At 43.7% G+C, this 15,642-nt stretch overlaps 1 protein-coding gene and 1 long non-coding RNA gene across 3 annotated transcripts in view; one reads left to right on the top strand and one right to left on the bottom strand.

Annotated features, from left to right (window-relative positions):
- The first annotated feature begins 962 nt into the window (after positions 1-962).
- Positions 963-15,642, top strand: part of LOC124280201 (caltractin-like) — a 37,061-nt gene continuing 22,381 nt past the window's right edge. The window contains exons 1-5 of one of the 2 annotated variants that reach the window (XM_046716098.1): positions 963-1,171; positions 2,287-2,432; positions 3,296-3,403; positions 4,682-4,785; positions 6,016-6,830. In XM_046716098.1, the coding sequence (XP_046572054.1) occupies positions 1,046-1,171; positions 2,287-2,432; positions 3,296-3,403; positions 4,682-4,785; positions 6,016-6,188 (657 nt within the window). In that variant the 5' untranslated portion in view covers positions 963-1,045 and the 3' untranslated portion in view covers positions 6,189-6,830. Of the gene's footprint in view, positions 1,172-2,286; positions 2,433-3,295; positions 3,404-4,681; positions 4,786-6,015; positions 6,831-15,642 lie in introns of those variants that run through there. The other variant, XM_046716099.1, reaches the window with a different exon arrangement.
- LOC124280203 lies at positions 13,352-14,829 on the bottom strand. Its single transcript, XR_006899614.1, has 3 exons — positions 14,494-14,829; positions 13,569-13,656; positions 13,352-13,436 (listed from the first exon to the last, which is right to left on the bottom strand). It is a non-coding gene; the product is annotated as an uncharacterized LOC124280203 (long non-coding RNA).

Here is a 15,642-nt window from a genome sequence, read left to right as displayed (position 1 = left end):
CACACAAGCGATATCTGCTGTGGAACACAGTTTTGGATGATAATTAATTATCACATCACGTCGTTTCATGAAAAAAATTAGAATTTAAGGTTTGGCTTCTTTTTTCATTGGGGTAGTTTTGTCATTACAGGTGTCTCTGAAATTACGCCGAGACGAATTAATGGCATACTTAAAATTGATATTGAACCCCCTTGACGTAACCATCATTGGTGCCATTGTAATATTAAATGCCTCCATTATTAAGTTTCCTGATATATTCCTGACAAATTACATAGAAAAAATGAAGTTATCTAATAGTATGTTTTATTGCACTAATGTTCCGTGCATTTAAAGTGGTGTAGAACATATACTACTCACATTTTGCTAAGGATCACACAAATTCACAACGTTACTTCAACAAAGATTCATAATTTGAAATTGTATCCATTTAAAACTGGATAAATGATAATATGGTAACCCCTATTTAGGCAAACAGTCACTTTAATCTAACCTTATGCACCTGATACATGAGTGACCATAAAAATGGTTTTCAAGGCACCAATCAACCAATTTGCAAATCATGGAACGAGCCAGTGACAAGAACACACCTGTCAATAGCAGGTATGGGATCCACAAGATGAAATAACAAACTGAAACCAAGGATCCAGCTTAAAATGGGCTTAGATATTTAAACCAAATTTGACCCCACATCATAGTTTTCTGTTGAATCCATGATTTCATCCTTAGCAAAGTGTGAAAGCTATATCTTAAAAGTCATGAAAATATCAAGTTTGAATCTGTCAAGCCATGAGATAGATAATGTTATTGGCGAGGATTATTGTCGGGGTCATTTTTTCTTCCAGGAAATGGACTTTCAGATGCTTGCTTTCACATCAGAAATAGTGCACAGTGATCTGTGAACAATCCCATCGGGCATGCTGACCCGTACATACGCCGCCCCGTTGCTAGGCGACACACGTTGTTTCAAAATGGCGGCCCCAGGCTGACAACAAAGGCTTTTCAGAGTGACGATCAACCTCGTGGAAAGAGACGAATACTACACACGATGCCCGTGAAGAAGAAAGGAAAGAAAAAGGGAAAGAAAGGAGGGAAAAAGGTGGAGACGCCAGTGGGCCCGGTTGACCCCCTCAAGCCGGACTATGTTGCCCCACCCCCGAAACCAGGCGAGAAGGTGGGTGGGTCGACGCTTATGTATAGAATAGGGAAGTCGGTGGTATTTATATCTGTGAAGCGCACGAGCAGGTTTCTTTGTGGAATCTTTCGCTTTAATGTTAAATTTACACAACCTATAACTATTTTTAATGTTTGAGAATTGAGATGAATACCTGGAATTTCACACCTGTATTCTATTTTGTTTGTTATCCCAGGAAGATCACAAATTACAGCCCCTGCTTAAATATAGCAAATGTTTTCGTATCCACCCTATCGACCCAGATAGATATGTTTCATTCTATACAGCAGAAACAAGTGTCAAAAAGACTTCATGTACGCTACAACTAATGTAAACACACAGATGTTTTTGGTAAGGATATGCAACAAAGGGAAGTAACTCTGTCGATGCTTTAGCACTATACAACTACCTCTGTTTTCACACACGTTTTTTGGTAAGGATATGCAACGAAGGGAAGTAACTCTGTCGATGCTTTAGCTATACAACTACCTCTCTTTTCTCCCGTCTATTTAGCAATTGATAGATATCTAACTAAGCACAATAATATCACAGAATCCTGAATACTACTTATCATTTATGACGGGGTACACCAGAAACCTGTCTTCCGCGTGAAGAGCGAACGCTTAACCACTATACCCTACCACCCCATTCAACTTGTGACTGACTGACTGACTGAGTTTGGTTTTACGCCGCTTTTAGCAATATTCCAGCAACATCACGGCGGGGGACACCAGAAATGGGCTTCACACATTGTACCCATGTGGGGATTCGAACCCGGGTCTTCGGCGTGACGAGCCAACGCTTTAACCACTAGGCTACCCTACCACCCCATTCAACTTGTGATGATGCAGAATAAGCCCCATTGATTTTAACCTACAATGTATTTTATTCATTCAGTGTGCTCATACTATTGGTCATCAGTTTGTCTGCACACTAGGTTTCATCCTAAACCTCTCATGACACTTTGTGTTTCAATGATAACTTGGACTCCAAACAAACCAATTAATCACTTTTGCACATAAGACATGAAAATTTCGTTTCGGACAAAGGTTTGTGGAATATATAACACTTGAGATGTATATGATTACATTGCTTTTCAATATACAACTTTACAGCTGATCAAGCTGCTGACGTCACATCCGGTGGACGAGAAAGAGATTCATGGGATCAAGGTTTCTAGTCGGGTATTGAAACAGCTCACAGCACAGGAGGTCAGGGACCTCAGGGTCGTCTTTGAAATATTCGACTCAGGCAGTACTGGGTAAGGTCTAACACACATCGTGAATCAATACGACAGTTTAAAAGTACACTTAATTCAGTTTTTTCACGCTGTGAGCTTAAAGTTGGAGTAAAACCCGAGGTGATGAAGGTTTTAGACGTTTAGTCTCTGAATTTATATGGTTTTGATAGAAACAAATAAATCTATCTAAATTGAAAAGGAGCCCAGGTGACAAGAGAGCTTCAGAATCTGAGGAAATCTAGACTTGCTTCATTTAGTGCTTCAACATTGCAGAAAGGAATGAGCGGAAGGGAAAATAATGTGGTTAAGGGACTGTGAAACAGACGAACGTTAATCCCTTTGGTAAATCCTGTGAGCACAGGTATGGTGGAGACACGCTTGGAAAAAGCAGGACGACCTGGGGATTTGAAACCATGATTATATAAGTTTCATCAATGCAAGAGGAATATTCTTAAACGGGACGTTGTATCCGCCTTAGCTGTTACCGTTTTGCCAATATCTTGCTGACCGGGTGATGTAATTGATATTCTATTCAGTGAGACTATCAACCCTTATTCATGAGCTGCCTCATGTCGTATAGTTGCTGAGATAGAATGCTAATACGGGGAGTGTAATTAATCGTGTCAGTGAAGGTCACTATGATGTTTGTAATAATTTCATTATTTTCATTATCATCTATTTGGGGAGTATACAACTACTACAAGGTTAAAGGTCACATGACCTCATCCTACCGGGTACCCATTCATTGATGGCTGAACAGAGGCCCGTTACGAACAAAGACACTTACCTATGGTGACATATGTGCTACTGCCCGCCATCATATCTTGGCGAGAAATACCAACAATGCATCAGTGTATAATGACATGACTTCCATTTTTTTGTAGGTTCATCGGCCCTCTTGAACTAAAAAAGGCTATGCGTGTCCTTGGCTTCAAAATCTCTCGAGAGGAAGCGAGAAGAATGATCATGGACGTGAGTCTGAAAGGAAGAGCGTGAGTTTCGTCCGATGTGTCTCAGTATTCGATTTAAGAATCTTCCGATTGGTATATTGGGCTATAATTGTCCTGTAGTGTTTGTACAGAAGGTAAAAAAAACCTGGAAGTACAAGGACTGACTGAGTGAGTTTGGTTTTACGCCGCTTTTAGCAATATTCCAGCAACATCACGGCGGGAGACACCAGAAATGGGCTTCACACATTGTACCCATGTGGGGATTCGAACCCGGGTCTTCGGCGTGACGAGCCAACGCTTTAACCACTAGGCTACTCCACCGCCCGGAAGTACAAGGAACCGAACATTCTAGGAAGACCAATAGTGTACATAGTCACAGTGGCTTGATGATTCACGGTACTGTAGGTATTGGCTATATATACTGGAGTCTTTCAAAAGTACCTCACTCTGTACAATAAACTATGTTTTCATCAAACACACTTATGAGGTGAGGTGAGGTGAAATTGGGTTTAACGTCGTGCTTGAGAATATTTCGCTCATATGACGACGATCATGCGTGTGTATGTGAGGCTGCTTGTACTAGCCCAGACTTAAGCTGATTTTATAGTGCTAGCCCACTGAGATACCATGCCGCAGTGAAGCATGAATACCCCACTCAGACACATTATACTGACTCTGAGCCGACCAGTCCTTCTTGTAGCCATTAATGCCGGGCGCCAGGCAGGGACCAACAAGTACCATATTTTAACGTCTTTTGGTATGGCGATGTCGGGGATCGAACCAGCGACCTTCCGCTCTCCGGGCGGACGCTCTAACCACTACACCACGGAGGCAGTAAACACGCTTATGACGTTTAGAACGAAATGTTCAACGTTTGGTCCCTGTCACTTGCTTGTAACGAACTAAAATGGTACCTGTCTTCGTTACAACCGTAATTTACTGTACATAAATATATCTTAGTGGTAGAAGAAGTGAGTGAGTTTAGTTTTACGCCGCACTCAGCAATATTCCAGCTATATGGCGGCGGTTAGATACAGCCTAGATCCGGGTTAGAATTGGTCTTCAGCAACCCATGCTTGTCGTAAGGGGCGACTAACGGGATCGGGTGGTCAGGCTCGCTGACTTGGTTGTCACATGTCATCGTAGATCGATAGTTATGATATTGATCACTGGATTGTGTGGTCCAGACTCGATTATTTACAGACCGCCGCCATATAGCTGGAATATTGCTGAGTGCGGCGGCAATAAACAACTAATGAATAAACGTATTTCTGTAATCGTTACATATACGTATTGACCATGGTGTTTGCTTGTTTCCAGGAAGATTGACTTCAACGAGTTCCTGGAGACTGTGATAGACCGGCAGGGAGACAACAGAGATGTGTACGAGGAAATACTGAAGGGCTTCAACATGTTCGACACAGGTGATAATTCGATATATTCAGTCATACCAAAAAATAAATAGTCTGTTATCGCAATAATGTCATATTTTTAATAATGCCGTTTTCATGTGATCTTTGGTGTATTAATTTCTTTAGAAATACATGTTCGACACAGATGAGTATTCGACATATGCGTTCATGGTTCGTTTGTAAGGAATCAATACGACAGTTTGAAAAGTTTTTTCACGCTGTGAGCTTAAAGTTGGAGTAAAACCCGAGGTGATGAAGATTTTAGAGGTTCACCTTAGACTTACGCTTAGTCTCTGAATTTATATGGTTTTGATAGAAACAAATAAATCTATCTAAATTGAAAAGGAGCCCAGGTGGTTCGTTTGTAAAGACAATAATGTCTTATTTTCCAGCAATCCCGTTTTCATGTGATCTTTGGTATGTTTATCGATTATGAGAACGCGTTGGCGTGTACAGATGTGCTCAGGGTAGGCTGATCGGCGAAACGCACGTAAAATCATACATCAAGCCCTTGGGTGGTATTCTGGTACAGTGTTGTGTTGAACTTGCAGTTGTGTCGAAGTATTATATTGTCTCTAAGTATTTTACGTAGGTTCCTTAAGCTTCGACACTGCTGTGTTTGAATGTATACTTATTAAACAACCATGATGAACAAAATTTACGACTTTGGTAAATTTATGGCATGTTTTGTTTAACTGTTCATCTTTCAAACGCTGACATATAGCTACTATATATAGAAACAACGAAGTGTAGTTGTTACAAACCTGCAAGAAAGCTGTGGAGCCTGATTGCTAGGCATTTGTCGATTAAATTTTCAGTAAAACAGGACCTCAAATGATCTCGAAGAGGATGCCAGGCGCGTAGCAAGCCAATATTGTCGTGTAAGCCCGATAGGTTGCAAAGCTTTTAGTTTAGATAGTATTGAGGACTTGCCCAAACTTTTCAGCAACAATCATGTGTAAGCCCGGGCTTTTTTTATTATGGTAGCTACGCCCCTGGATGCACGCTCACACTGAAAATGAAATACAGTTAAACACCGTTGAGTCGAACTTCGATGTGTCAAACGTATGTCTGTCTCGAAGCAAAACCATGGTCCCTGCGCATTCCTGATGGAGTCATCATTTTGCGGTTTTGTTGAACCTTGGGTAACTCGAAGTAGTTACGTCGGTCCCTGTAACTTCGACACAAGAGTGTTTGACTGTAGTTGCTCCCTAATTCCATGTGTCCCCCTCTGCCTTACAGACGGCTCAGGCTCCATCTCCCAGGAGAACTTGCGCCAGGCGTGTCGAGACGTGGGCATAAAGTTCACGCAGAAGGAGCTGCAGGAGATGATCGAGGAAGCCGACGTCAATGGAGACGGCGTCATTGACAAAGAAGAGTTCATCAGGATCATGCTTCAGACAAACCTATTCTGACCTTGACCTTATGACCTCATATGACCTCTGTATCTCGACCCCCTGGACCCTGGTGCATTGATGCCTGTGTGATTCAAGAATACATGATCTGTGTAGCACAGTGACTTCACAGATGCCATCTGTATCTTTTCGTGGATAGCAGATGTGCAGACGGTACCAGGGGATGAACCCAGAAGCAGAGTACAGTGCAGGGAGCTTAGTATGCCAGCGGTGGACAGGAGCAAGGGGCTGTGTCAAGCTCCTCCACAGCGCCGCCATTGTCACTCGTACCTTGAGATATGAGCGCCACCTGGAGGCACTGGGAGGAGTTGTATTTTGTATTTATGTGTGATCGGGAGGTTGGAGTTTAATGATGATAATCTTTTCAATGCTTTATGAAAACAAGGCCGGGTGCACAAAGAGATCTGAGCACAAAGACTACGATTTATGTAATCGCATGTTGCAGTTTAGAACTGACAGTAGTCATGGTGTTAAGATGAAAAGGGGCCTTTGGAGAAGTGCTTCCATTCATGTCTAAAGTAAGGGATGTTACAATCTGAAGATCCCATACCTTATGGGTATTGAACAAGCAATATTCTTTTAGTGTATATATGCGTATGTCCAACATAATGTGTCATGTAAATAAACATTGCCTCGTTTTCACTCTGTCTTGCTATATCAGTTATTGTGCAGATATCTTGAAAGTAATGTAGACATTTGCAACTTTGAAAATCGTTTGATAAGTTGCAGCAAGTAAACAGGAAAGTTCTTTTAGCTTTGGTTTGGTTTGGTCGTTGTTTAACGCCAAACACCAATTGGTTGGTTGTTGTTTAATGACGCACTCAGCAAAATTCCAGCTATATGACGGCCGTCTGTAAATAATCAAGTCTTGGTCAGACAATCCAACAGCATGAGCATCGTTCTACGCAACTGGGGTGCGATGACATGTGTCAACCAAGTTGGCGACCGTGGCCACCCGATCCTGTCAGTCGCCTTTTCTGACAAGTATGGGTGGCTGAAGACCAATTCTACCCGGGATCTTCACGGGTATCGTTTATCAGGTAAGCAGGAAGTATATATAACAAACCGGGACAGAATTGTGATGCAGTAACACCTGCTTGTAAGAGGCAATTAAATTAATCGGTTAAGACACAGTGTTCTAGTTGTGATTCCCATAATCAATACAGAATCATCGATTGATACTTGGTAAGTATCAAACTTCAGCACCCCATTGTTGTCGTAAGAGGCGACTAACGGGATTAGGTGGTCAGGGTCCTTATTCTCGAAACGTTCTTAGCTCTAAGAAAATTATCTAAGACCTTGATCGTAGCCAATGTGTTAAGAATGGGCTTAAGAAGTTCGTAAGGCTACGAACGTTTCGAGAATAGCTAGCCAGGTTCGCATAGCATCGTGTCCCAGGATGGTGCAAGGCATCGGATCCCAATTGTGTATATGAAAGCTCATGACTTCAATCACTGGATTGTCTGGTCGGGATTCGAGATCTTGAGATCCCAGGCTAAATGTTCGGCTGGGTTATACCGAGTACATAGAGCCCAGGGTCCCGTTGTACAAAACAACCTTAGCACTAAGACTACCTCAAGTCTATGTTAGGGTATGAGAGTCACCTTAGCGCTAAGACTACCTCAAGTCCATGTTAGCGCTAAGATCGTCTATGTACAACGGGACCCAGGTCACTAAATCTATGTTAGAGTCACCTTAAGCTAAGATCGCTATGTACGCGTGACAGTTGTGGACATTAAAGCAACGTTAGTCGCGGACAGTCGTGTGTCAGCTTGACTCTCTGATAGTTCAGTCCTGCCCACAAAAAAGCACATGTAAGCACAACAAAGCACATGTGGTCTCATACTAGGCAAGTGAGTTCGATTGTAAATTGTCTCTGTTTACCCATCAGAGAATGGCTACCCGGTGAGAATGGGACCGTTAACCTTCTTGCGCTTTACAGGCGGCTTGGGTTAGTCGCGGTAAGCGTTTGATTATGCACGCTTTGTAAATAACCATTATTAAACTTGAAATGTTTCACAACACATAATAAAACACAACAACCACTGATCTTTAGATGCACATAATATCTTTAATGTACGAGAACAGAAGAATGCCAGAGGATGTTCTGAATATAACAAAAAGGTGCATGGCATTCCGCAACCAAACGTCCCTCTTTTTCACACCCCTCTTTTTCACTTCCAACACTCCGTACCATTCTCAATAAACTTGCGTGTGAACGGTAGGTGCGGTGAGTGAGGCATTTACGGTAAGCGCGGTGTGGAGGTATCTGCGGTATTCAGGTTGTGTGCGGTGTGTGCGGTATTTACGGTGTGTGCGGTATTTACGTTGTGTGCGGTATTTGTGGTGTGTGCGGTATTTACGCTGTGTGCGATATTTGCGGTGTGTGCGGTATTTACGGTGTGTGCGGTATTTACGGTGTGTGCGATATTTGCGACGTGTACGATATTTCCTGTGTTTGCGGTACTTACGGTGTATGCGTATGTTTGAGTGTGGAATAGAGAGGCGTTTTACAGTGAAACAACTGTTTTAATCATAATCAGAACTACCGATTCCTGTGGCGAAACAAACCGTATACTCGTTGTTAGTTGATGAATTAAAGGGACCAAGTCATAGCCATAAATTGATGGTGAAGTACGTCACTTCATCACTCACAGGAATTAACCCTGAGGTGATTACAGTGATTATAATGGCGTCGTTGGCTTAAGAGTGAAAGAGCACTCAATAGGTAAGAGAGTGAGTGAGTGCGTGGGATTAGTGTTAAGCCGCTTGTAGCAATATTTCAGCAATACCACCAGCAATTGGCTTCAAACTGGGTCGAACCTGTCTTCGGCCTGACTAGCGAACGCTTTAACTACTGGGCTACACCACCGCTCCCACGATAGGTGAAATAAATAACTGACAGAAGATAACAAAACAATCTAGGAATAAAATGGACACGCTGAACTCGTGGAATAAAATGGATGCGGACATAATGGACGACCAGGAAGAAATTGTGTTTGCCAGCTGATACACTGAACGGTGTTATCAAGGAAACATAGAAACTTGAGTGATGGTCGTATACGTCTGTTGACTGATATGTAAAATGAATTTATAATTTTGGGTATTTCTCTCAATAAAATGCCACATATTTCTAAAATTACTCAAAATGTCAATATTCAACATTTCCGAAACTGGGTTTTCCGCCATGCGTTGTGATGTTTTGACTGTTCGTCATTTCTCGGATAATTCCAGGCGCCAGGTGTTGTTTTGAGGCACGACACGATGATCACGGAAAGATCCGAAAGCTGCCGAGTGTTCATTTGAAGCTAAGATAACTCGTACATTTGAAGTCCATGTCTGTATCCACTTTATCATAGAGATGCTACAGGACCAGGCTCAGTGCCAGCCTCCCGCTGTAGACGGCGACGACGTACACCATGGGAGTGAAGACGTTGGTGGCGCCAGTCTACAAGAAGAAATGGTTTGTGAGTAAGTGGGTGAATACAATTATCAGAAGTAAGTCAGTTTATCGGCGAGGCAAAGATACCCAACATGTGAGTGATAGTCTCAACATCCACCGCACAACGTTGTCTCGGCTGTTAGTGTTACTGCTAGACAAGGCTTTTCTTGTAGTTTCTTGGAAAAACAGTAATAGTAGTCTTGAAGTAAACAGTTATAGTAGTCTTGTATAGTAGTGCTTGAGTAAAACACTAGTTGTCTGTATAGTACTGTGCTTGGAGTAAAACAGTAGTTGTCTGTATAGTAGTCTTGAAGTAAACAGCAGTTGTCCTCTGTACAGTAGTATAGTAGTGTGCTGGAGTAAAAACACTAATTGTCTGTATAGTAGTGTGTTGGACGCAAACAGTAGTTGTCTGTATAGTAGTCTTGAAGTAAACAGTAGTTGTCTGTATAGTAGTCTTGAAGTAAACACTAGTTGTCTGTATAGTAGTCTTGAAGTAAAACAGTAGTTGTCTGTATAGTAGTCTTGAAGTAAACAGTAGCTGTCTGTTTAGTAGTCTTGAAGTAAACAGTAGTTGTCTGTATGAAGTGTTCTTGAAGTAAACAGTAGTTGTCTGTATAGTAGTGTTGGAGTAAACACTAGTTGTCTGTATAGTAGTGTGTTTGGACGAAACAGTAGTTGTCTGTATAGTAGTCTTGAAGTAAACAGTAGTTGTCTGTATAGTAGTCTTGAAGTAAACACTAGTTGTCTGTATAGTAGTCTGAAGTGTTGGTAGTCCTGAGTAAACAGTAGTTGTCTGTATAGTAGTGTGTTGAAGTAAACAGTAGTTGTCTGTATAGTAGTCTTTGAAGTAAACAGTAGCTATCTGTATATGGCGGTGTTTGTGAGTAAAATAGTAGATGTGCCTGTGTAGTAGTGTATTGAGAAAACAGAAGTTGTCTGTATAGTAGTCTTGGAGTAGTAAACACTAGTTGTCTGTTTAGTAGTCTTGGAGTAAACAGTAGTTGTCTGTATAGTAGTGTTGGAGTAAACAGTAGTTGTCTGTAGTAGTCTTGAGAGTAAACACTAGTTGTCTGTTTAGTAGTCTTGAAGTAAACAGTAGTTGTCTGTTTAGTAGTGTTGGAGTAAACAGTAGTTGTCTGTTTAGTAGTGTTGGAGTAAACAGTAGTTGTCTGTTTAGTAGTGTTGAAGTAAAAGCAGTAGTTGTCTGTATAGTAGTCTTGAAGTAAACAGTAGTTGTCTGTATAGTAGTGTTGAAGTAAACACTAGTGTTTCTGTTGGAGTAAACAGTGGTTGTCTGTTTAGTAGTCTTGAGTAGTAAACAGTAGTTGTCTGTATAGTAGTGTTGGAGTAAACAGTAGTTGTCTGTATAGTAGTGTTGGAGTAAACAGTAGTTGTCTGTTTAGTAGTGTTGGAGTAAACAGTGTTGTCAGTAGTGCTTGGAGTAAAGCAGTAGTTGTCTGTATAGTAGTCTTGAAGTAAACAGTAGTTGTCTGTATAGTAGTCTTGAAGTAGTGTTGAACACTAGTTGATCTGTATAGTAGTCTTAAAGTAAAACAGTAGTTGTCTGTATAGTAGTCTTGAAGTAAACAGTAGCTGTCTGTATAGTAGTCTTAAAGTAGACAGGAGTTGTCTGTATAGTAGTCTTGAAGTAAACAGTAGTTGTCTGTATAGTAGTCTTGAAGTAGACAGTAGTTGTCTGTATAGTAGTCTTGAAGTAAACAGTAGTTGTCTGTATAGTAGTCTTGAAGTAAACAGTAGTTGTCTGTATAGTACAGTAATGTTTTGGCGACAACGTCAGCTGTACACTAACAGTCACTGTACACTAACGTCAGCTGTAAACTAACGTCAGCTGTAAACCCTCACATGTCAGAACAGAATGTATTGTGAAACGTATAGAAGTCTTACGTTTCCGGCGGTGGTCGTAGCAACTGTAGAACCCGTCCCCCCAGCGACAGTGGTCGGTTGTGCTGAATGATGAGAGCAGGTCGTTAAGCCAACGTTATTTAAGTTTGAGAACAATCGGTAACAATGATATGTGAGTGAGTTTAGTTTTACGCCGCTTTTAGAAATACTCCAGCAATATCACGGCGGGGGCACCAGAAATATGCCCACATTGTACCCATGTGGGGAATCGAACCAGGTCTTCGGCGTGACGAGCGAACGCGTTATCCACTAGGCCACATACCGCCCCTTAACAATGATAAAAATGACCACTCCACATTTGAAACAGACAGTGTGTGAGTGAGTTTAGTTTTACGCCGCTTTTAGTACAGGTATGGATTAACTTGAAAGGGATGTTCCGAAACATGCTCAATATGTTGTCGGTGTTGTATCGGTTTGTTGTATCCAGAACCTTTGTGTCATGAATTAAAGAATATGAAAATATTGTTTGGTGGTCCTCAGTGAAAATAGAAAAACACAACAAATCGATTGTTCTTTTCAGTAGTATATTTTTACGAGACCCTTTCTTGTTTACCGGGGCGGTGGGTAGCCTAGTGGTTAAAGCGTTCGCTCGTCACGCCGAAGACCAGGGTCTTCGATTCCCACTTGGGTACAATGTGAACCCATTTTGGTGTCCCCCGCCGTGAGATTGCTGGAATATTGCTAAAGAGGTGTAGAACTAAATTCACTCACTCACCGGAATTTATTAATCCGGATTCAAAGTCTCACCTATGAAGACTGAGCTAGCAGACAGCGTGATGTTTGACATCTGCCGATTCCCTGAGTCAGTGAGTGAGTGGTGATCATGAGTCAGTTCGTCAGTTTAGTTTTACGCCGCAATCAGCAATATTCCAGCCATATGGCTGCGGTATGTAAATAATCGAGTCTGGACCAGACAATCCAGTGATCAACAGCATGAGCATCGATCTACGCAATTGTGATTCGATGACATGTGTCAACCAAGTCAGCGAGCCTGACTACCCGATCCGGTTAGTCGCCTCTTACGACAAGCATGGATACTGAAGAACAATTCTAACCCGGATCTTGACGGTTTCCTGAGTTTAGTCCTCCAAAAGCACTAATTACCAAGAAAACATAGATCAAGATGACTTACTTGCTGCAGCTGTTGTTGTTGTCGCAGCCATGGTATTAACAACGTAAAGCGAGAGAACAAGAATGGCAATCAAGGTAAACTTCATTGTTCCTGTTGCTTGGGAATCTGAAATGTAATCTATGTTTCAAATTTGGCAAAGAAATGCACACTGGAGCAGGAATCTGGAGAGAATGTAGAACTAGGGGAAGTGGACAACACCACATCTAATGGAGACTGTAGAACCTGGGGGTAGTGGACAATGCCACGTCTAATGGAGACTGTAGAACCTGGGGTACTGGACAACACCACGTCTACTGGACTGTAGAACCTAGGGGTAGTGGACAACACCACATCTAATGGAGACTGTAAAACCAGGGGGTAGTGGACAAATGCATCGTCTACTGGAGACTGTAGAACCTAGGGGTAGAGGACAACACCACGTCTACTGGAGTCTGTAGAACCCAGGGGTAGTTGACAATGCCACGTCTACTAGACACTGTAGAACCCGGGGGTAGTGGACAACTCCACATCTACTGGAGACAGTAGAACCTTGGGGTAGTGGACAACGCTACGTCTACTAGAGAGGGTAGAACCCAGGGTAGTGGACAACGCCACGTCTACTTGAGACTGTAGAACCTGGGGGTAGTGGACAACGCCACGTCTAATGGAGACCGTAGGAACCTGGGGGTAGTGGACAACGCCACGTCTACTGGAGACTGGTGGAACCAGGGGTAGTGGACAACTCCACGTCTACTGGGGACTGTAGAACCTAGGGGAAGTGGACAACACCACGTCTACTAGAGAATGTAGAACCCTAGGGAAGTGGACAACACCACGTCTTCTAGAGACTGTAGTACCTCGGGGTAGTGGACAACGCCACGTCTACTGGAGACTGTAGAACCTGGGGGTAGTGGACAACACCACGTCTACTGGAGACTGTAGAACCTGGGGGTAGTGGACAACGCCACGTCTACTGGAGACTGTAGAACCTGGGGGTAGTGGACAATGCCACGTCTACTGGAGACTGTAGAACCTGGGGTAGTGGACAACAAAATGTCTACTGGGGACTGTAGAACCCGGGGGTAGTGGACAACATCACGTCTACTGGAGACTGTAGAATCAAAGGGTAGTGGACAACGCCACGTCTACTAGGAAAGTGTAGAACCTGGGGGTAGTGGACAACACCACGTCTACTACAGACTGTAGAACCTAAGGGTAGTGGACAACGCCACGTCTACTAGAGAGTGTAGAACCCGGGGTAGTGGACAACGCCACGTCTACTGGAGACTGTAGAAACCTGGGGGTAGTGGACAACGCGTACGTCTACTAGAGAGGGTAGAACCCAGGGTGTAGTGCACAACGCCACGTCTACTTGAGACTGTAGAACTTGGGGTAGTGGACAACGCCACGTCTAATGGAGACTGTAGAACCTGGGGTAGTGGACAACACCACGTCTACTAGAGAATGTAAAACCTAGGGAAGTGGGCAACACCACGTCTTCTAGAGACTGTAGTACCTCTGGGGGTAGCGGACAACGCCACGTCTACTGGAGACTGTAAAACCTGCGGGTAGTCGACAACTCCACGTCTACTGGAGACTGTAGAACCTGGGGTAGTGGACAACACCACGTCTACTAGAGACTGTAGAACCAGGGATAGTGGACAATGCCACGTCTACTGGAGACTGTAGAACCAAAGGGGTAGTGGACAACATCACGTCTACTGGAGACTGTAGAACCTAAGGGTAGTGGACAACGCCACGTCTACTAGAGACTGTAGAACCCAGGGGTGAGTGGACAGCACCACGTCTACTGGAGACTGTAGAACCAGGGGGATAGTGGACAATGCCACGTCTACTGGGGACTGTAGAACCCGGGGGTAGTGGACAACACCACGAATCTACTGGAGACTGTAGAACCAGGGGTAGTGGACAACGCCACATCTACTAGAGAGTGTAGAACCTGGGGGTAGTGGACAATACCACGTCTAGTGGAGACTGTAGAACCAGGGGTAGTGGACAAGACCACGTCTACTGAGAGACTGTAGAACCAGGGGGTAGTGGACAATGCCACGTCTACTGGAGACTGTAGAACCTAGGGGTAGTGGACAACATCACGTCTACTGTAGACTGTAGAACCTAATGGTAGTGGACAACACCACGTCTACTGAGACAGTGTAGAACCTGGGGGTAGTGGACAACACCACGTCTACTGGAGACTGTAGAACTCGGGGGTAGTGGACAACACCACGTCTACTTGAGACTGTAGAACCTAAGGGTAGTGAACAACGCCACGTCTACTAGAGAGTGTAGAACCTGGGGTAGTGGACAACACCACGTCTACTTGAGACTGTAGAACCGGGGGTAGTGGACAACGCCACGTCTACTGGAGACTGTAGAACCTGGGGGTAGTGGACAACGCCACGTCTACTGGAGACTGTAGAACCTGGGGGTAGTGGACAACGCCACGTCTACTAGAGACTGTAGAACCTAAGGGTAGTGCACAACGCCACGTCTACTAGGAGAGTGTAGGACCGTGGGTAGTGGACAACGCCACGTCTACTAGAGACTGTAGAACCAGGGGTAGTGGATAACACCACGTCTACTTGAGACTGTAGAACCAAAGGGGTAGTGGACAACGCCACGTCTACTAGAGACTGTAGAACCTGGGGGTAGTGGACAACACCACGTCTACTACAGACTGTAGAACCTGGGGTAGTGGACAACGCCACGTCTACTAGAGAGTGTAGAACCCGGGGTAGTGGACAACGCCACGTCTACTGGAGACTGTAGAACCTGGGGAGTAGTGGACAACACTACGTCTACTAGAGAGGGTAGAACCCAGGGGTGAGTGGACAACGCCACGTCTACTTGAGACTGTAGAATTTGGGGTAGTGGACAACGCCACGTCTACTGGAGACTGTAGAACCTGGGGGGTAGTGGACAACACCACGTCTACTAGAGAATGTAAAACCTAG

This window comes from Haliotis rubra, unplaced genomic scaffold (genome assembly GCF_003918875.1).
Source record: "Haliotis rubra isolate DU_JTF1 unplaced genomic scaffold, ASM391887v1 Scf262, whole genome shotgun sequence".
NCBI lineage: Eukaryota > Metazoa > Mollusca > Gastropoda > Lepetellida > Haliotidae > Haliotis > Haliotis rubra.
This window is presented reverse-complemented; position numbering and strand designations above follow the sequence as displayed.